The sequence below is a fragment of the Diaphorina citri genome, unplaced genomic scaffold (genome assembly GCF_000475195.1).
Source record: "Diaphorina citri unplaced genomic scaffold, Diaci psyllid genome assembly version 1.1 scaffold253, whole genome shotgun sequence".
Lineage (NCBI taxonomy): Eukaryota > Metazoa > Arthropoda > Insecta > Hemiptera > Psyllidae > Diaphorina > Diaphorina citri.
Window position 1 is genome coordinate 74,003 of NW_007377690.1, and position 20,421 is coordinate 94,423.

At 39.6% G+C, this 20,421-nt stretch overlaps 4 protein-coding genes and 1 long non-coding RNA gene across 5 annotated transcripts; 4 read left to right on the forward strand and 1 right to left on the reverse strand.

The window, feature by feature from the left end:
- Positions 1-2,389: 2,389 nt before the first annotated feature.
- LOC103506660 (39S ribosomal protein L22, mitochondrial) lies at positions 2,390-4,323 on the reverse strand. Its single transcript, XM_008471055.3, has 2 exons — positions 3,837-4,323; positions 2,390-3,448 (listed from the first exon to the last, which is right to left on the reverse strand). Exons 1-2 carry the CDS (start codon positions 4,171-4,173, stop codon positions 3,138-3,140), a joined length of 648 nt encoding a protein of 215 aa, XP_008469277.1. The 5' UTR covers positions 4,174-4,323; the 3' UTR covers positions 2,390-3,137.
- A 609-nt stretch (positions 4,324-4,932) lies between these two features.
- Positions 4,933-5,814, forward strand: LOC108252061. The gene has a single exon (XM_017442957.1). The coding sequence runs from the start codon at positions 4,933-4,935 to the stop codon at positions 5,812-5,814; it is 882 nt and encodes a 293-aa protein (XP_017298446.1).
- A 795-nt stretch (positions 5,815-6,609) lies between these two features.
- LOC103506669 lies at positions 6,610-12,830 on the forward strand. The gene is made up of 9 exons (XM_026821660.1): positions 6,610-7,581; positions 7,850-8,017; positions 8,370-8,596; positions 9,255-9,261; positions 9,350-9,963; positions 10,267-10,470; positions 10,929-11,054; positions 11,764-11,941; positions 12,385-12,830. The coding sequence occupies exons 1-9, from the start codon at positions 6,611-6,613 to the stop codon at positions 12,488-12,490; spliced, it is 2,601 nt and encodes an 866-aa protein (XP_026677461.1). The 5' UTR covers position 6,610; the 3' UTR covers positions 12,491-12,830.
- Positions 12,831-14,126: 1,296 nt separating this feature from the next.
- LOC113466348 lies at positions 14,127-17,547 on the forward strand. Its single transcript, XR_003390773.1, has 2 exons — positions 14,127-15,203; positions 17,217-17,547. It is a non-coding gene; the product is annotated as an uncharacterized LOC113466348 (long non-coding RNA).
- A 1,493-nt stretch (positions 17,548-19,040) lies between these two features.
- LOC113466345 (mediator of RNA polymerase II transcription subunit 16-like) lies at positions 19,041-20,100 on the forward strand. The gene is made up of 3 exons (XM_026821661.1): positions 19,041-19,071; positions 19,361-19,490; positions 19,953-20,100. Exons 1-3 carry the CDS (start codon positions 19,041-19,043, stop codon positions 20,098-20,100), a joined length of 309 nt encoding a protein of 102 aa, XP_026677462.1.
- Positions 20,101-20,421: the final 321 nt, after the last annotated feature.

Consider the following 20,421-nt stretch of genomic DNA (forward strand, 5'->3'; position numbering starts at 1 on the left):
AATTTAGTAATAGAGTGAGAAGTACACACAGTATCTCAAAAAGATTCCTGGACTCAAAAGAGTCTATAAGTAAATGTAGTGCTTTATTTAGACTGTCAGCTTAAAACAAGGTGTTCCATTGGAGAAAGTATAATAGAGCACTTCTTTATTGATATAATTTTGTTTATAATTTAGTAATAGAGTAAGAAGTACACACAGTATCTCATAAAGATTCCTGGACTCAAAAGAGTCGAAAATGAATGACTGAGATTCTTACTCTTTAGAAATAGACCTTTAGAGAGCATCCATTAACGTAAAGTAGTGTAGGTGTACTGTATTGTTATGCTTTAACTTTAGGCCACCCACTCACTATCAGGTACCAGGTGGACCTGATCAGGTATACCTGATAGTGAGGTATACCTGATCAGGTCTACTTGTCAGGTCCACCTGGTACCTGATAGCGAATGGCTGCCCTTATTCTTCTTCTTCTTCTTCTTCTTCTTCTTCTTCTTCTTCTTCTTCTTCTTCTTCTTCTTCTTCCTCGTGTAGGTACCCATCATCTACCCATTCTTTTCGAATATTGGACCACCTTTGCTCCCATTCTTTTCGAATATTGGACCACCTTTGCTATGATGACTTTGTTGACGGCTGCTCTGAACAGTTCCTTAGCCCAGCCACTCAGTTACTCAGTATCAGGTAGACCTGACAGGCGGACCTCCGATCAGGTGTACCTGTCAGGCCCACCTGATAGTGAGTGGCTGGTCTCAGACCCGCAGACCTAAAATGCTCGTAGTATAAGTAAATGCAGTGCTTTATTTAGACTGTCAGCTTAAAACAAGGTGTTCCATTGGAGACAGTATAATAGAGCACCTCTTCATAAGGATTCCTGGACTCAAAAGAGTCGAAAATGAATGACTGACACCCATATTTATGAACAAAATGCTGGCTCTTAAGTTCGTGCTAAGCATAGTCTCAAGGCATTTGATTGGTCAATTTTGACTTGAGACTGATCTAAGAACGATCATTCTTGTTCATAAATACGAGTGTCAAAATTTGACTTGGGCTTTCTTTTACTTTCGATTTATTTTGTTAGAGTAGGTACCTACATGAGCACATATTTATTTCCTCCGCGAATCAGGACGATGTCCCCTGTTCTGAGGTTCGTTTCCCCTTTTAAAAGAGAATGGGGAATTATACGGGAATTAGTTCAACCATTAGGTGGCGTAGTAGCGCCTGTACTAAACTATTGGAAATCCAAGATGGCCCTTTCCAAACCATGATGGAATATCTAGTTACTCTCTAGTAGTGAGTGTTCACTTGTTCAGTCTCTGTCGAGTTTTTGAAAAGAAACCGTTTCCGACACATTTACTCACTGCAACTCTCTACAAGTCTATAGGAATGGTGAGTTAGGATTTGACTCATTGACTGAGTCAGTGAGTAGTTCACTTTTTATAACTCACTCACTCTTTACACAACTCTTATTTTCAGTCACCCATTTCGTCCTGTTGTTGTTCTCTTTACAGAATTTCATGTATTGTATTTAACTACTTATTTATTATGTTTTCCCTGTCTGTATTTCTTCTTAATAAAGACCTAGAGTTCAGCATTGTTGGCGTACACCTGCCTCGGTGGTGTAGTGGTCAAGACGCTCGTCTGGTTAACAGGAGGGCATGGGTTCAATCCCAGCCGAGGTATGGAATTTTATCTTCAAAATAATTTGAGAATTTGACCACAATAATAGTAGTAGCCTACTGCTTGAGTAAAGGGACTTTTCAGTCCTATGCAAGCAGTGTAAATAAGCACTATTATTATTATTACACGTTGGGCCCTGTTCCACGGACATTCCTGCACTTCACACTTTAAGCATAGAAAAAAACGACAGACAGTTTGTCTTTATTTTCTGCACGTAAAGTAAAAAGTGAGGAGTGCAGAGTCATTTGTGGAATAGACCTCTACTTATGTACGTAATGCCGGCCACACAGGTTCCAGCATGCTTGAGAGATGGTTTGTAAGACAAGAAGCTTGAACGTGTGTGGTGGAAAAAAGATCACAGGGAACAGGCAGCCTGAAGATGAAAATTCAATCATTTAGGGCCGAATTTTAAACTCGGATTATCATTTAATCCTGGTCAGGATTAGCTTCTAGGAGAGCTATTCTATGTGGGAAAGTAATGTTGGACAATTAGTTTGACTAAGACAGGAACTGAAAGTAGTTTTAAAAGAAATTCTTAAAACCTCTCCGAACACTCTAAGCCTAACCGCCCCTAAAAGGTAATCCGGTTTTAAAATTCGACCCTTAACCTGTCTATTATGCCATACACCCCATTTTATGAACGAAGTTTCTTGTTCTCAGGTCAGACTGAAATGAATTTTGGCCTATCAGATGGTTGGAATCAATGCTTCAGTGTTACTTGAAAGCTAGAATTTTTTGTTTTCATCCTCAATCTCCTACGAGCCTTATGAATTCCTCCACAAAGGTTTCATAATCTTAGGGAGATACCTTCTGTATTTTATTGTGTAATTATTTATATAATTATATTGTTTTAAAATATAAAACTAAACCATTTGAATAAGGGCCACTTTTTCCCCCTACTGCTAGGTCCCTCCTATTTCCTATTTTAAAGCTCCATGAAATAGATATTATACAAATTTATGAATTTTCAAAATTTAAAATGTCCTTATAAAAAGGGCATTCTATTTAATTATTTATCAAAATAACAATAGTCCATGAACATTATTTTTCTTTATTTAAATCTTTTGTTTTGCTTTGATTCTAAACCAATTCTTTTTTCAGACTTGGAATTTTGAAACTGACTATCAATGTTTTCACATGTAATGCTGATTCATATGCCTCACTAAATTTATGACTTGTCATGGACTCGAACCATCAATCTCCAGGTTCAGACCACTCTAACCACTACAGCACTGACTTTCTGGTCAATTGTGTGCTGCTGGTTTTTCCCGGCCCCACTCAGACTGGGTGAGGTTAATGCGAGGAAGTGGGTAGCTTGTCACTAAATGGAGGGAAAAGCCCATCACTTAGAGAACTTGGAAGTTATAAAGTGATGTTGAACTTCTTGAAAAATCAATCTAGATTCAGAATGACATTCCACTATTTTATTTCATAAATCTGTCTCTCATCAGAATAAATACAAGGGTTTACAAAGAACTTGAGATTTTTCTATATCTCAGTGATTGCAAATATTCCTCCAGTTTCTCTGGCCCTGTTTGAGGTCCTGTCCAGTAATAGTTCTTTGGAGGTTTGCCTTCTTCCAAGCGCACAAAGTAGGTACAATATTTATACTCCACTCTACCCATTCGCACACGAGCATGTCTTCGCATTCCCTTGATGACAATATCTTTTAGAACAAAACTCTCCGCAACCCACAGATTGCTCTTGAACTCAACATTGTGATCTTTGACAGCCATTTCCTGAGCTTCAAGAATTGTGTCCCGGATGAAAGGGGCTCCTGAAAAAAAAGAGGGAAACGTACAGTTGTGGTTCTTCCTAGACCCTAGTTGGGACTATTACAGTTCTAAAGGCAATCTTAAACTGAACAAAGTGAACCAAATTTGGTTCTCACAATAGATAGATGGATGCTATGAATATGCTACTACAATAACAAACCGATTTTGGGTAGGTAAATAATAGTGAAATTTTTCAATACACCTATGAAGGACACTTTCTCATTAGCCTTTAATTGTGATTGAACTCTTTTCCCATGAGTTTAAAATTACGGCTCCCAGAACAAGTTCCGAGGAAAAAAAAAAAAAAAAAAAAAAAAAAAACCTTTTTTGGAAAAAAACTCCAATTTAATACTGGTTTTAACCAAAAAAAAAAAAAAAAAAAAAAAATACCTTTCTTGGCAACATATCCCAGTTGAATCAGTGCTTGATCAACACTCATTCCTCGTATGAGACATGCAATGTACCACATCTTGTCGGGACTGTACTTTATCTTCTCCTTAAAGTGACAAACAAAAGCTGGCCTCCTTTCTTCACCTTCTTGCTGCGGAGGAAACACCACATTGTTATGTCGGGTGAATCGAGGGACTTCTATCTCTGCGAGTGATTTCTTAAGACAGCTCTGACTTGTGTGGAGATCACTGGCAGTTGTGATAAGTGGTAGGAACAGTTTCCCGTTACTGTTCAACTGATGGAGAACACAGTTTGATAAGATTCTTAGTTGAAACATGATGGTTGAATTTTTTATACAGGAACAATGGGCAGTCAAATATTGAATAGTAAAATCAAATATCCATTGGACTATTTAATTAAATTATTAATTAATAAATATTTTCTTCTTTAGTTTTCCTGTTTTCTCACATTTATTTCACATTTTCATTTTATTTTTATGAAAAAATATTTTTCGTTTGTTTACATTATCGAAATGTAATGATAAGAAGATCGATTAATCGATCACACACGATATCGAACTTTTAAAGGTCTGTTCACACGATCACACTTTGCATCATTTTCAAGAAAAGAACTTTTCAACTCGCAGAAGTGCACGTATGTTAAGCAACATTGAAAATGGTACGCTAAAAATGAGTGAAAGTCTTGGAAAAAATAGTGTCCAAGAAGCCAACTTGGCTCCTTGGACAACTTTTGATATGTATGGGATGCGGGCGCGATTCGTGAAACAGGCCCCATAACCCCAAACTGGTCGATTAATCGATAGGTAAATATCGATACTGGAATAATCGTAATAATCGAAAAATTCAAATTTTCACTTTAAGCGGGAACGGTTTTTTGTGTTTTCAAATTTCAACCAGAAATTTTAGTTTTGAGGAAAGTTCTACCGTTTTTCCATTATTTTTCTTGTTTTTTAGTATATTTCCTTGATTTTGCGTTTTCCGAAATGTCGAGTGTGTAGCATTTCAGATTTTTGACTTTAAACTGAGAAGACACCTGATTAAAACCCTAGTAAAACAGTACCTACCTACATCCGAAAATGGTTGAGGAAACCCTGAGCCCAGCATCAGACCAACAGTGCATAGAAATGGATGAACAAACTCTGTGCCAACCTTCAAACCAACAGTCCATGGAAATGACTGATAAAACCCTTGGTACAACAGAGGAAAACCTGTGTCCACCATCAAAACAACAGTCCATGGAAATGAGTGAGGAAACTCTTCGTACAACAGAGGAAAGCCTATACCCAGCATCAAACCAACAGTGCAACCAAATGAGTGAGGACATCCTGAGCCCATCAACAAACCAACATTGCATTGAAATGTCCATGAAAACTGTGTGCCCACAAACAGACCAGCAGTGCATTGAAATGACTGAGGAAACCCTGAGCCAACCATCAGACCATCAGTGTGTCCAAATGGACGAGGAAGCCCACGCCACAACAGAAGAAAGCCCGTGTCCACCATCAAAACAACAGTCCATGGAAATGAGTGAGGAAACTCTTCGTACAACAGAGGAAAGTCTATACCCAGCATCAAACCAACAGTACAACCAAATGACTGAAAAAACCCTGAGTCAACCATCAAAACAACAGCAACAGTGTGTCAAAATGACTGAGGAAACTGTGAACCTACCATCAGACCAACATTGCAACCAAATGTCTGAGGAAACTTTGTGCCCAAACCAACAGTGCATTGAAATGGCTGAGGAAACCCTGAGCCAACCATCAAACCAACAGTACAACCATATGACTGAAGAAACCCTGAGCCAACCATCAAAACAACAGCAACAGTGTGTCAAAATGACTGAGGAAACTGTGAACCTACCATCAGACCAACATTGCAACCAAATGTCTGCCCATTCTCCAGTAGTAAACATATCAAATAGCATTCTTTGGGCTCTGGAACTGTTCAGCTGGTGAGCTAACATAAAAGCTAGGTGCTTGCTGCTAAAAAGCACAAGTGGAAAACTTTCTCACACAGCGTCACTGTGAGACACATTCTCCAAGAGACCTGGAAGGAGAGTTTAGCCAACACCTGGAAGCAGCCTAAGACGCGTTTCGTTCTTATTGGAACTCATCAGTTAGACATAGCTCTCAGGTGCTGGCCAGGAATTTGGAAGTGATATTTATACTTCAGAGATGGAAATTGTGGAGAAACGAGAACCTGCGTTTTCTATGTAAGATTTTATTTGTGTTGAGTGTTGTTGTGAGCGCCACAAAATCATACGGATTCTATCGTAGATATGACCTATTACTAGTACTATTGTTCAGTGAACAAGGTGCACTATTAACCCCACTTAGAAATAGGGTTTCTATGGGACTTCATTGTGAACTGTTTGCATCAATCACAATGTCTGACAAGACATTTTCAAGAGCTATAGGTAATGAACAATTTCTAAAACAATAGCCTTGTGAATAAAGGTATGAGAGGTTTTGAAGGCAACATTTCATGAATCACAAGCCACGACACCATTCTGGAACATTTCAAATTGCATCCCTTTGAAAGGTCAACTGATACTTCCCGCCCGACTTTTGAGTATAAGTTCAATACAAACAATTTGAAACCATTCTTAATGGCAGAAGCACTAAGGTTATGATATATTGCATAGCAGAGTCTTGTTTTCCAAAAGTAATGGATCGTTCTTTGTAGACTGCAGTCACGTAACAAGAACACTTTAGATGACAAATGACAGTCCTGGGGCGAAAGGATGGTAGAATGGAGGAAAGCCTGTGTCCACCATCAAACCAACAGTGCATTGAAATGAGTGATGAAACCCTTGGTACAACAGAGGAAACTGTGAACCCACCAATAGACCAACAGTGCAACCCAATGGCTGAGGAAACCCTTGGTAGAATGGAGGAAAGCCTGTGTCCACCATCAAACCAACAGTGCATTGAAATGAGTGATGAAACCCTCGGTACAACAGAGGAAACTGTGAACCCACCAACAGACCAACAGTGCATTGAAATGGCTGAGGAAATACTGAGCCAACCATTAAACCAACAGTGGAGCCAAATGTCTGAGGAAACCCTGAGCCAACCACCAAACCAACAGTGCATTGAAATGACTGAGGAAACCCTTGGTAGAACGGAGGAAAGCCTGTGTCCACCATCAAACCAACAGTGCATTGAAATGAGTGTTGAAACCCTCGGTACAACAGAGGAAACTGTGAACCCACCATCAGACCAACAGTGCATTGAAATGTCTGAGGAAACCCTGAGCCAACCATCAAACCAACAGTGCATTGAAATGACTGAGGAAACCCTTGGTAGAATGGAGGAAAGCCCGTGTCCACCATCAAACCAACAGTGCATTGAAATGAGTGATGAAACCCTCGGTACAACAGAGGAAACTGTGAACCCACCATCAGACCAACAGTGCATTGAAATGTCTGAGGAAACCCTGAGCCAACCATCAAACCAACAGTGCAACCAAATGGCTGAGGAAACCCTTGGTAGAATGGAGGAAAGCCTGTGTCCACCATCAAATCAACAGTGCATTGAAATGACTGAGGAAACCCTTGGTAGAACGGAGGAAACTGTGAACCCACCAACAGACCAACAGTGCATTGAAATGGCTGAGGAAATACTGACCCCACCAATAAACCAACAGTGGAGCCAAATGTCTGAGGAAACTCTGAGCCAACCATCAAACCAACAGTTCATCAAAATGACTGAGGACACCCTGTGAGTACTTCTCCTATTTCTGTTTAGGTATAAAACTATTTTACACAACAAAAACTTCTTCTAAGTTATAAGAACCAAGTAGGGTTCCTATGACTCTGCTGATTTCTCCCGCTGAAGAGCAAAGGGGGTCCTTTGTGTGAGACAGCAGTGTGTTTCTGTTTGTATTAAAAAAAAAAAGAAAAAACAGCCAGATTGTTTAGTAACCAAAATAGAGTTTGAAATCACGTTGTGAACCCAACCCTAAAATATTTCTTCTTTTCTTCTGTAGGTATGAGAGAACTGTTCAAGATTCCAAAGTTGTCATTGCCCATGCTAAACTAACCGAAGATGAACTATGTCCCATCACACAAGCCATTTATATGGGTAGCTCCATGCAATCTCTGAAACTCATGGAAATTCCCCAGTCACTAATCAGTGAAATTCAACAAGGGAACAGGTAATGCCTCAGAGCTATGTGTTAATCCAATTGGATTAACATGGTTTGATTCTATTAGAGAACTTTAAACCACTCACTTCAAATCATTATTTACCTTTTTTTTAATTCCATAGAAAAATTTATTTTGATTTCTATCAGCCTTTTGTAAGATCAATCAAATTTTGTTTTGCTCCTCACAAGGCTAAGTGTACCCCAAACTCTAATTACTTACAGAGTCAAAAAATTTCAATCCAATAGGAATCAAACCCATCATGGAGTGTCATGCCCACTCAGTCATTGCTTCACTGAATTTGGTTACTTTTTTTCTTTCTTGTAGGTAGTTACAGTAACATTATTTCTATCTAATTTCCAGGGTCTTATTCAGAGGAGACATAGGTGATCCCCCAGTTCTGTGTACACAGAGGCAAACATTCCAAGTAAAAGAAGCCGAAACATCCAATTCCCTGACTCTAATACGAGGCCTGTACTTTCCCGATCATCCCCGCATTAAAGAGAACAACACAGAGACTGAGAGAGAACTAGTGAGACAAAATGTAAGAAGCTTATTTGTTTATCACACTAGTCAGATTTCAAAGGGATGCCTATAAGATTCAAATTTCAAAGAGATAGCTATAAGAGAAAAAAATGTGAAAATGGAGGTCCTATCATGCTAAAATCTAAGATAGAAGAAGGACATGATAGGAGAAAGCCAGCTGTTCCTGGAACAAACCTTATCTTTTTGGATAGAGTTCTTCCCGAGATGCCTATAAGAGAGAAAAAAAATGTGAAAATGGAGGTCCTATCATCCTAAAATCTAAGATAGAAGAAGGACATGATAGGAGAAAGCCAGCTGTTCCTGGAACAAACCTTATCTTTTTGGATAGAGTTCTTCCGGGGCAGGAATCGAACACGCGACCTAATGCTTACAAGGGAGGCACACAACTTTCCAAGCTAACGAGGATTGATTGTAGTAGGTATGATTGATTGTATTGTAAATTAAAAGAACTTGCCCTGATCGTATTGTAAATTAAAAGAACTTGCTGTAGTTCCTCTACTAGTGGACAGACTCTGTCAAAAAAATCTGGTGTGAACATCACACGACTTTCTATTACATTTGAGTATCGAACCCGCAACTTCTCAACTCTAAGTCAGAGAGTGCGGATGTTGTCGTTGTCGTTGAACACCGAATGCATTTGCTCACAAAACAATTTACGCTGGTCGTAGTCTCCTTCTAACAATTGCTGGGTTACAAACAGAGATCTCAAGTTAAGTAAAACCATGTAAAAAACAGAAAAAAAAGGAAACTTTGTGCCCAAACCAACAGTGCATCGAAATGGCTGAGGAAACCCTCAGCCAACCATCAATCCAACAGGACAACCAAATGGACAAGGAAATCTTGAGCCCACCACCATCAAACCAACAGCGCATCAAAATGACTGAGGAAACTCTCAGTACAACAGAGGAAATTCTGAGCCCTCAATCAAATAAACAGTCCATTGAAATGACCAAGGAAACCCTGGACCTAACATCAAACCGACAGTGCAACCAAATGTCTGAAGAAACTGTGTGCCTACCATCAAACCAACAGTGCATTGAAATGACTGAGGAAACCCTTGGTAGAATGGAGGAAAGCCTGTGTCCACCATCAAACCAACAGTGCATTGAAATTAGTGATGAAACCCTCGGTACAACAGAGGAAACTGTGAACCCACCAACAGACCAACAGTGCAACCAAATGACTGAGGAAACCCTTGGTAGAACAGAGGAAAGCCTGTGTCCACCATCAAACCAACAGTGCATTGAAATGAGTGATGAAACCCTCGGTACAACAGAGGAAACTGTGAACCCACCAACAGACCAACAGTGCATTGAAATTAGTGATGAAACCCTCGGTACAACAGAGGAAACTGTGAACCCACCAACAGACCAACAGTGCATTGAAATCAAGAGGTTTGATAGAGCAAACTGTACTATTGGCGGATTTCACCAATGACTTAATGAGAGATTTAACTAAGGGGAGAATTTTTAATGACCAAAAAAATGAGTTATTAATGACCCATAAAGGGAGGTTTTAATTATCCAAACAAGAGTTTTTAAAAACTCCTCCTTTTTAGATCACTAAAAACTCCTTTTTGGATCATTAAAGAGAGAGAGAGAGAGAGAGAGAGAGAGAGAGAGAAAGAGAGAGAGAAAAGAAATAGATTATCTATCTACCTAGGGCGTTCTTTTCCACTTAGCATCTCTTGGTTTTCGGTTCCTTCTATTTCCAGGCTACATCAGAACTCTGGATCACGACTATAACTTCCGCATGCTCTCACATATTTTGAACCTTGTGGATTCCAACTCGTGGTCTGCGGACCAGATCGACCGCACTGAAACCAAGGTCACCCTAGAGGCCCTGGTGCCAGCGGAAATAGTGGACTTTCTATTTGACCACTATATGGTGGAGTCAACCGACAAGACAAATCAAAACGGTGAGTATTCACCTGCCTCGGTGGTGTACACTCGCCTGGTAAACAGGAAGGCGTGGGTTCAATCTCAGCCGATGTATGGAATTTTATCTTCAACATTGTTCGAGAATTTGACCTCAATAATATGTAGTAAAATCTAAATCATGATTTGTTTGTGGACAATTTTTGTGGATATCACAGCAGTACTAAGAACCTCCTGTACTATTTCTGACATATAGATATAGATCTATAATTTTTCTTTTTACTCTGGTAATGCCGCCACTGGTCGCTACTCGATTAAAGTAGCTACTTAATTGTCCTCACGAGGCTGAGTGCACCCCGAACTCCAAGCACAGAGCCGAAAAACCTTTTAACCCGCCGGGCATCGAACCCGTCCCGGGTACCAGGCTAGTGTAATACCCACTAGACAGCAGAAGCTACTTTTCTCCACGGATTATAGTTTCACTGTCTTTTCTTTACAGGAGAACCATACTACTGCCTGATAGAAGATAAGATATGTCGAGTGATAGGAGAAGCCTTGTTGAGACCTACAGAGAAATTTATTCTCAATGATTTCTTGACTGTGTGGCAAGCCAGTGTACCTGAAGGTATGTTCTACTGTTATTAATTTTTCTTTCTTATTTCAAGAGGTTTGATAGAGGGAACTGTAACTGCTTATCGTCCCGAAAGCGAAGAGGAAGGAAGACAGGATAGGAGTAAGCCAGCCATTCCGAAAACACAAATTGTTATCTGTTTAATGTGAAATCCGCCCTGGCCCTAAGCGGGAATCGAACCCGCTACTTAGAGCTTACAAAGCAGACGCGTTACCTTTCAATTAACTGGGCTGGCTTATGTCCATGTGCAGAGATAGCCAGCCTAGTTAGCCTGGCCGGTCGCACTCCTGCCTTGTAAGAGCTAGGGCGTGGGTTTGATTCCCGCCCGGGGCGAACTTTATCCTAATCAGATCAGGTTTGTTTTCGGAACGGCTGGCTTTCTCCTATCCTGTACTCATTCTCTCTTCGATTTCAGGGCGATAAGACCTTAGCAGTTACAAATCCCTCTGTCAAACCTCTTGAAAAAAGAACAAAAATTCCGGGTGTCCAAAAGACCCAAAAAAACACAACCCCGACCCAAAGTCGTGACTTTTCCCGAAAAATGAATAGCTCATCCCCAAAATTTATTTGTCTGGGAGGAGATTATTTTTTCTATTTTATTTAATTTATTATTTTACATTCGTTGTTTTCGTTTATTTCCATTTTATTTTTCTACTGGAAAAGTTTTTCAAGTGTCGTTAATTTTCATTACAATTCCCCAAAGGTCTAAAAACGAATCTGAAACAATTGGAAGGCCTAGCCTTTGTGAGGCAATCTAGCAAACCCGTTGTGGTGCAATATTTCCCGGAAGTCAACTTATCTGAAGACATCAAGACCAGAATAGACCAGCTGTTTCAAGTACAAGATAAATGGACGTTGGAAGACATAAGGCCCTATATTGAGTAAGTTTACCATATATTATGTATTGTTTATTTCCTATTCTTGTAAATAAACAGGCTCTGACCCTTGCTTAAAAAAAAGTAAGTTTGTCCCCCCCATAGGGTCTTATATTTGAGATCCATTTTTAACCTATCTGAACTGAAGATATAATTGCCTTTCCCTGGTCCGAAGAAGTAATATGTTGAGCCAGCCTAGTTAACTTGAAGGATAACGCGTTTGCCTTATAAGCACTAGGCCGCGGGTTCGATTCCCACCCAGGCCGGATATTATCCTAAACGGATTAGGTTCGTTCTCGGAACGGCTGACTTTCTCCTATCCTGTCTTTCTCTCTTCGATTTCGGGACGATAAGACCTTAGCAGTTACAGTTCCCTCTGTCAAACCTCTTCAAAATAATAATGATAATTATTATATAATATTATTATTATTCCTCTTTTTCTTTCACAGGTGTTTAGCCACGGAGAAAGTGAACGTAAATGCCCTACTCACAAAATATGCGCGCGCATCTAATGAGAATGGAACGCGCTACTTTAGTTCTCGTCTAGGCCGCTAGAGCGCTGCTATAAACTCTATGCGCGCGCATCTAATGAGAATGGAACACGCTACTTTAGTTCGCGTCTAGGCCGCTAGAGCGCTGCTATAAACTCTATGCGCGCGCATCTAATCAGAATGGAACACGCTACTTTAGTTCTCGTCTAGGCCGCTAGAGCGAAAGTAAGCTCTGCCGTAACTGTGGAAACTTGATGAACAAGCCACGAATAATACCGCGGCAGGGAAACGGAGGGCCCTAACACTAGGTTCACACTGCACAGTAAAAAAACTGCGACGTTTTTTTACTGTTGGACAGTAAAAAACTGTTCCGTTCCGTTGAGTTCACACTAGATAGTAAAAAACGTCCCGTTCAGTTGATTACCACTTAAAACAGAAAAAAAAAGTTTCAGAGACGGACAACGTTCAGAGCGTTCAAGTGTGAACACGCTCATTCAATTACAAGCGCCACTGAATCACGGGCAGGAATAGAACACGCGACCTAATGCTTACAAGGGAGGTATGATTGATTGTATTGTAAATTAAAAGAACTTGCCCTGATCATATTAAAAGATACACTCGCTATTATCCATCGCCATCTCTGCAGCTCTCCGCAATGATGATACAATCTCAATCACCTACACCAATTTATCCATGTTTTTTTTTTTTTTTTTTTTTTTTTTTTTTTTTTTTTTTTTTTTTTTTTTTTTTTTAATTTTTAATCTTTTCAATTTAATTTTAATGTGACATGTCTGTTTGAGTTGTATGCTGTGTCATATGGCAACCCAGACGCTGGGCAGCTCATCAATAAATTATTGATTGTGTTTCTCTCTCTGAGTAAATTAAGAAACTAAATTGTAATCTTACCATTGTATGTATTATAAAGGAATTTTAATTGTGTTGAGCATTAAATGCTTGTCACAAATGTCCTTCCTCGCTTGATAAACTAAGCTAAATTTAATGACTTGACTAGGACTCGAACCACCAACCTCCAGATCCAGAGTCCACCGTGCTAACCACTACACCACTGAGGTTGGTTGTCTATTGTATGTATTATTGTCCCCATCAAATCCCATAAATTATATATTACCCCATATGAGACTTTGTTTAGATTGTTGGGATAAAGTGATTCTTGTTGTTGTTGTTGTTGTAGCGGCTTTAGCTTTCGCCGAATGGTGTTGGCAGAGTAATGAAAAGACATATTTTTGTATCTGCCATACACCGGGGTGATGGTCTCTAACCATGTTTAATTGGCTCGTCCTAAACCGCAGTCAACCATCGTGAGGACTTGTGCTTATTCTTTAAAAGCAGGGAGAACCCTTTGAAACTGCCAGCTAGCTAGGCTGGTTAGGGTTAGCTGTTCTCCTCCCTGTTTATAGTCCCACAGCCAGTCCTATTTGTGCAGGATTAAGCCACATTTTGAGATATTTGGGGTTAAAACTCAAGGATTTGCACACGGATGTACGAGTAGCTATAGGATTAGCCAGTCGGGATTTCTAATAACTTTTAATAATAATAATAGACTCTTGAGTGGAAGGTAACCACTAGGCGAGGTTAACGCCGGGGTTAACGCCGGAGGCGTTTTCTATCACCTAACCCTTAGAGCTCCATTATTATGTGGTCAAAATCTCAAATAAATGAGGATAAAATTTGTCCCCTCCCTAAATGTAGGTATTTCATTCCCTCACACAAACTGTTGCTCACTTTCGCGATGTTTTTAGTTTTTCCCCCCTCTTTATACCTATTTCCTCCCTCCCTCACTATATTTTACCCCTCTTTTATATCTGTATAGTTTTCCCTTTCTATGTTTTAGTTTTTCTCCCCTTTCTGGTTGCATCTTCCCCTCTTCCCTCTTTCTTTCTCTACATCCCATTAGTTTTCCCTCTTTCTATGCTTTTAGTTTTCCGCTTCCCTCCCTCTTTCTATATGCATTTCATTCCCTTTTCATTAGTGTTCCCTTCTTTCCCTTCCTCTATGTATTTCTTCCCTTTCTCCCTGCTTCCTCCCCCTTTCTTTCTCTACATTTCATTAGTTTTCCCTCCCTCCCCCTCTCTATGCTTTAGTTTTCTCCCTCTCTGCCTCTCTCCCTCTTCCTAGTTGGATTTCCCCCACTCCCGATTTCAGTCCTCCTCCCTCACACAAACTGTTGCTTTTCCACGCTCCCTATTTAGAGCGCCACCTGTTACCCTTTATCTCCCCTCTCCTCCCTTCCTCCCTCCCCTCTCCTAGTGTTATCAACAGTTTGAAAAAATCTTCAGTTATCTTTCGGCCTTCGAAGTGAACACATCGTGTGACTGAACTTTTCCGCGAAAATTTCGTCGAGAAAAAAATTCTCAAATTTCATTTTTACGAAAAAGTACGACGATAAAAAAAGTATCTTTGACGTTTTCCAATTGTCAAGTTTAAGTTCTCAGGTTTGTTTGGAGTGAGACGATTTTTGCCTGTTTTTTTCTTCGGTTTATGAGGGAAATTCCGTTGGATTGATCAAACTGAGTTTCCACTTACCTTTTTTCGGACCTTTTGAAAAAGTTAGTTTGGTTTTTTTTTGGGTTGTGAAAAAATAAGAATAAAATACAAAGTAACGATTAAAAAAGAAGAAGAAGAAGGAAATAGACGATTTTTCGCTGATCTCGAATTGAACTGATTTGGAAAAAGACATATTTTTTCCTCAGTTATTCATCTCTCGTTTGATTCACCTCTCATATTTAGGCATTTCTTTGGAGAGCCTGGTTTGTGAGGTAGGTATCTTATCGAAAATCCATTTTTAATGTATTATGTAGATATTTTTATTATTTATAAGTATAATTATTTATTATTCATTATCCGACCATACTTTGAGTTAAAAATGAATTAAACAGTCCAATTGGTTGATTGAATTTGTGTTCACCAATCAGATCGCTCGAATTAATCAGTTGGAATTTATTCAAGCTCAAGTTGTGGTCCTTGCCATTAAAGTTAAGTTTGTTAAGGCTGTGAAAGTTAGGTTTGTAATTTTTATATTTAATAACAAGCATGGTGTTTAATAATACCTAATTTGTATATGTATTTAATAATAAAGTGTTTGAGAACACCAATTTTTTTGTATATTTATGTATTCCATAATAAATAAAGTTAATGCTCTTTTACCTTAATCTGTCTGGCTGAGGGACTATAAACAGAAAGTAGATCAGCGTCTAGCCAGGGGACTATAAACAGGGACTAGACAAGTCCAAATTTCCTTATGCTAAATCAATAGCGAAGGTTGAGTGCGAAAGGCATCCACTCGGAAAATTTTGTTTAGCCAAAACCAGTTGGCCTCAAAGCGATCACTCTAAAGCTGATTGAGAGGCTGAACATGGGAAAAGGCGAAGAAAAGAAGAAGACTAATATTTTCGACAAATTTTATTAAAATAGATCAAACTGTTAGGTAGTTATTTTTCATTTTTTTTTTTTTTTTTTTTTTTTTTTAAAAATTCTATCAGGATAAAATCCGCCCCGGGCGGGAATCGAGCCCGCGGCCTGGCGCTTACAAGGCAGATGCACTACCAACTAAGCTAACTAGGCTGGCGTACCTAGTTTTTAATAGTAATCAAAAACTTGATGTTTGACTCAAAACCCAAATATTCGTCCCTCTGGTATAAAATCCCTTTAATTATGTGCTACTCCGAAATATTCTAATAAACATGAGCTTGTTTGTCATCATCAAGTTTTTACTCCGGGATTTTTTATGCTAAAATAATACTTGAAAATCTGAAAAAGTTTGAAACTTTCTATAGAGAACAAGAAGAAATTACTTTCCTTCCTATAGGATAAGGAAAGTAAAAATCCGAAATAAATTGAAAGATAAAAATAGCTATGATACTAATTATGTATCCTAATAAATATTAGCTTTTTATTATTATTTTAAGAGGTTTGATCAACGGAATTGTAATAACGGCTGTCTTGTCCCAAAATCGAATCGGAAGGAGTACAGGATAGGAGAAAGCCAGCCGTTCCGAGAACGAACCTTATCTGTTTAGGATAAAGTTTGCCTCGGACAAGAATCGAACACGAGACATAAAGCTTACTAGGCTGATGCGCTACACTCCAAGCTAACTAGGCTGGCTTATTTCTTCCTTAATAAGCCAGCCTAGTTAGCTTAGTTAATAGTGCGTCTGCCTTGTAAGCGCTAGGCCGCGGGTTCGATTCCCGCCCGGGGCGGATTTTATCCTGATGGGATAAGGTCTGCGTCTGCCTTGTAAGCGCTAGGCCGCGGGTTCGATTCCCGCCCGGGGCGGATTTTATCCTGATGGGATAATGTTCGGGTGGCGCGTCTGCCTTGTAAGCGCTAGGCCGCGGGTTCGATTCCCGCCCGGGACGGATTTTATCCTGATGGGATAATGTTCGTTCTGGGATGATAAGACCATAGCAGTTACAGTTCCCTCTGTCAAACCTCTTAAAAAAAAAAATCTTCCCTAATAATACAGAGATAGTCAGCCTAGTTGGCCTGAACGGTAGCGCTCCTGCCTTGTAAGTGCTAGGTTGCGAGTTCGGTTTCCGTCTGGGGCTAACTTTAACCTAAATAGTAGGTTTATGATGGATTTCACCAGCCTTCTTTTTAGCCCCTAACAGCCTGTTAACTTAACAGCCCTGGTAAGCCTATACAAATCAAATGGAACTTAACAGGCTGTTAGCTTAACAGGCCTTCCGAGGACTGAAAAAATATTTGTGAAATCCACACTTAATTTTCTTTAAGAATGATCAACGTGTTTCATTAATTTATTGTGTTGCAGTGGTTGAACGAAACAGGTGGTCATCTGAGCGGTAAGTCTAAATGTGTTTTTTCTTCTTAAACCAAGTTCCTCTGTTTCATTTCTTCTGTTTTTGTCCTACAACGCTTTTGTACATATATTTTGTGATTGTAAATACTGGGTGGATACACAACAGAGTGGACTGGTGATTGTAAATACTGGGTGGATACACAACAGTCTTTTTATGTACTTTCTATTACAATCAGTAAAAAGCTAGAAAGTAGGAAGCTGTAGGAAGAGAAAGTATTGCAAATTGCAATCGGTCTTTTTTTTCTTTCTTAAAAAAAAAAAAAAAAAAAAAAAAAAAAAATTTTTAAAATCATGTATCAATGTATCATATGTGATACGGTATGAATTTAAGGGTTAAGTTATTATAAAGGTTTGACTGAGGAAACTGTAACAACGGAGGTCTTATCGTACCGAAATCGAAGAGAAAAGGACAAGAGAAAGCCAGCCGTTCCGAGAACGAACTATTTAAAATTCACCCCGCGGGCGAGAGTCGAACCCGCGACTTAGCGCTTATAAGGCAGAGTGCTAGGTGTTAGTGCGGGGTTGTTACCTCGTTAAATTCAGTTTCATTCTCCTTCTCTCATCCTCACCCAACATGAAAAACACCTCTGTTTTCGACAGCGAAAAGAGGAAAGAAATGTACCAAGGGAAAGGGAGAGGGAGGAGAGAGAAAAAGAGTAAAAAAAATAATAATAATATTAAAAAAATCGTTTTAAAAAAAATTAGACCAAGTTTTTTTCTGACAATTTGTTGAAACTACCATAATGTTGAGCTGTTGAATAACATGTGGAAACTAATAACTGGCGTGCTCAGGCCGGAACTTGGCCTGGCGCACTGCCGTGCGCCTAGATGTTTACATGTTTAACTACATGTATTGCATGTTTAGCAACATGTATTGCATGCGGTCATGCACATGGTTGACATGGTATGATTATGCACACACCTCCTAAATACCTATTTTTTTTTTTTTTTTTTTTTTTTTTTTTAGTAGGTACTTCTACCTACTCAAAAAATCCGACATGAAAATTAAATAGGGCGAGAGGGAGGGAAATTCGGGAGAGATTTGAGAGAGGAAGGGGAGAGGACAAGATTTAAGAGAGTGAGAGAGGGAGGGAGATTTGGGAGAAATAGAGAGGAAGAGGTTTAAGAGAAAGAGAGAGAGAGGAAGATTCGTGAGAGAGAGAGGGGGGGAGTATTTAAGAGTGAGAGAGACATCAGGGAGGGGTATTCAGAGAAAGAGAGGGAGGAGAAGATTTGAGAGAGGGGGGTTATTTAAAAGAGAGAGGGAGGGGATAGAGAGATAGGAAGAGAGAGAGAGAGAGAGAGAGGAGAAGAAGATTTGGGGGAGAGAGAGAGAGAGAGAGGAAGCGAGGGTGGGTGGAAGATTCTGAGTGGAAATTTAAATATTTTAATTGTTATTAACCCTTAAGTGCATGATTTTTTCTTTTTTGCCGAAAAAAATATATGTGTTGCCTTAGAGAATTCTAAGATACCCATTCTTTTTAATTATTTTTTTTTTTTAACCGAGATATACCGGTAAAACCTTAGTGTGTCATATATGTTACACCATGCAGTAAGTTCCCTAAAGGAAAAACGCCAAAAGCGGTGGAAAACCGTCAAAAATCGGCCTAAATACTGCCAACCGCAGCACCTGTTTGCGTTGTCTTATTTATGAAAGAACAAGAAATAGGACCATATTTTTTGCGACAGTAATAATATTTACGGAAACACATCAAAACTTACCTTGAAAATCACAATATCTTCCTCTGAAGACACCTGCTGGTTTTCACGACAGAAATGGCAATATTTTTCTTAAATTCCAAACAAAGTGATAACTCTCTATCACAAAGTGTTGCCAAGTGCATAGAGAACCTCCCAGAATCAACAAAGTTCAAAAAAAGTCTAACAGATCGCAGCAGTGGTACCGAGAAGTTCATGTATCATATGTGATACGGTATGAACTTAAGGGTTAAAAAGTTAGAACTTTCAAGGGTATACACAACACTTGGTAAAACAAATTAAAATCAATAGGGGAAAATGAAAAACAGATCGCTTTTTTGCGATGTTTTTCATTTTCCCCTATTGATAGGTATTGTATTTCTTTCCTCTCTCCACAGTTTACAAAGTGGCTCGAGTAAGGTTTATAGTGCGGGAGGATGCAGATTCAGTTATTGTGGCAGCTAATGGGGAAACCAACTCTGTCATTGAGGTTTGGGAACTTGTAGAGAATGCTTATCCCGTCAACAGGTAAGTTTTTTGTTGTTGTTATTGTTGTAAAAGATGAGTGTTTCACCACCGTTTTTATTTTGTAGCAATGAAACAACTGCTACATTGGACCCATGTCGTCTGTGTCATAGTATGCCCATCCCGTAGTATGTCCCTCGTCAGATGGGTGATAACTTTGAAAAGAGACACAATACTTCCCATTTAGGTGCTGGGTCAACTCGAGAACACCAGAAAGTAACCCGTTGAAATATTTGCGATTGAAAAAGGAGTGCAAATTTTTGTCGATGGTGGGATTCGAATCCGGGACCTTCTGCATGGCAAGCAAGCACGTTACCACTGGGCTAATCGTGCCCCTAATTCCTGAAAGAAAGAAAGAAAGAAAGAAAGAAAAAAAAAAAAACTTGGTATTTTGGATATGCTACCTAGGAATTATGGAGGGCAGTATACCGGGTTTAACACAACTTATTCTTCCCATATCTACAGTGTGTTTAAGAAATCCGTCTCCCTGGGTGTTGGGCCCCCCGCTGGTGATCCGGGACTCAAAACCATTACTTGGCGTCTGCAGAACTCCTATGCGTACGAAGCTAAAGTCCTGAGCGTAACCACCAGTAAGCTGTGTGTGTCTTTTTAATACAGTACATAGCTATACATATTTCTAGTTATCTACCTACATAGGTGAGGGATTCAGGGGGGCCGAGGGGTCTTCAGGGTGGAAGAACTCTATTATTGGGTTACTTCCCCTGATTTAGGCTGTTGGAATGCTATATTATAGTGTCGAGCTTCCTGATACAGAGTTCAATATTAGAGTGCCGGAATCCAGTCACCCGATTGGGCTTCCGACACCCTAGTTTTCTTCTCAGTGTACCTACTATGTTCATCCTGCCTCGGTGGTGTAGTGGTCAAGGCGCTCGCCTGGTAAACAGGAGGGCGTGGGTTCAATCCCAGCCGAGGT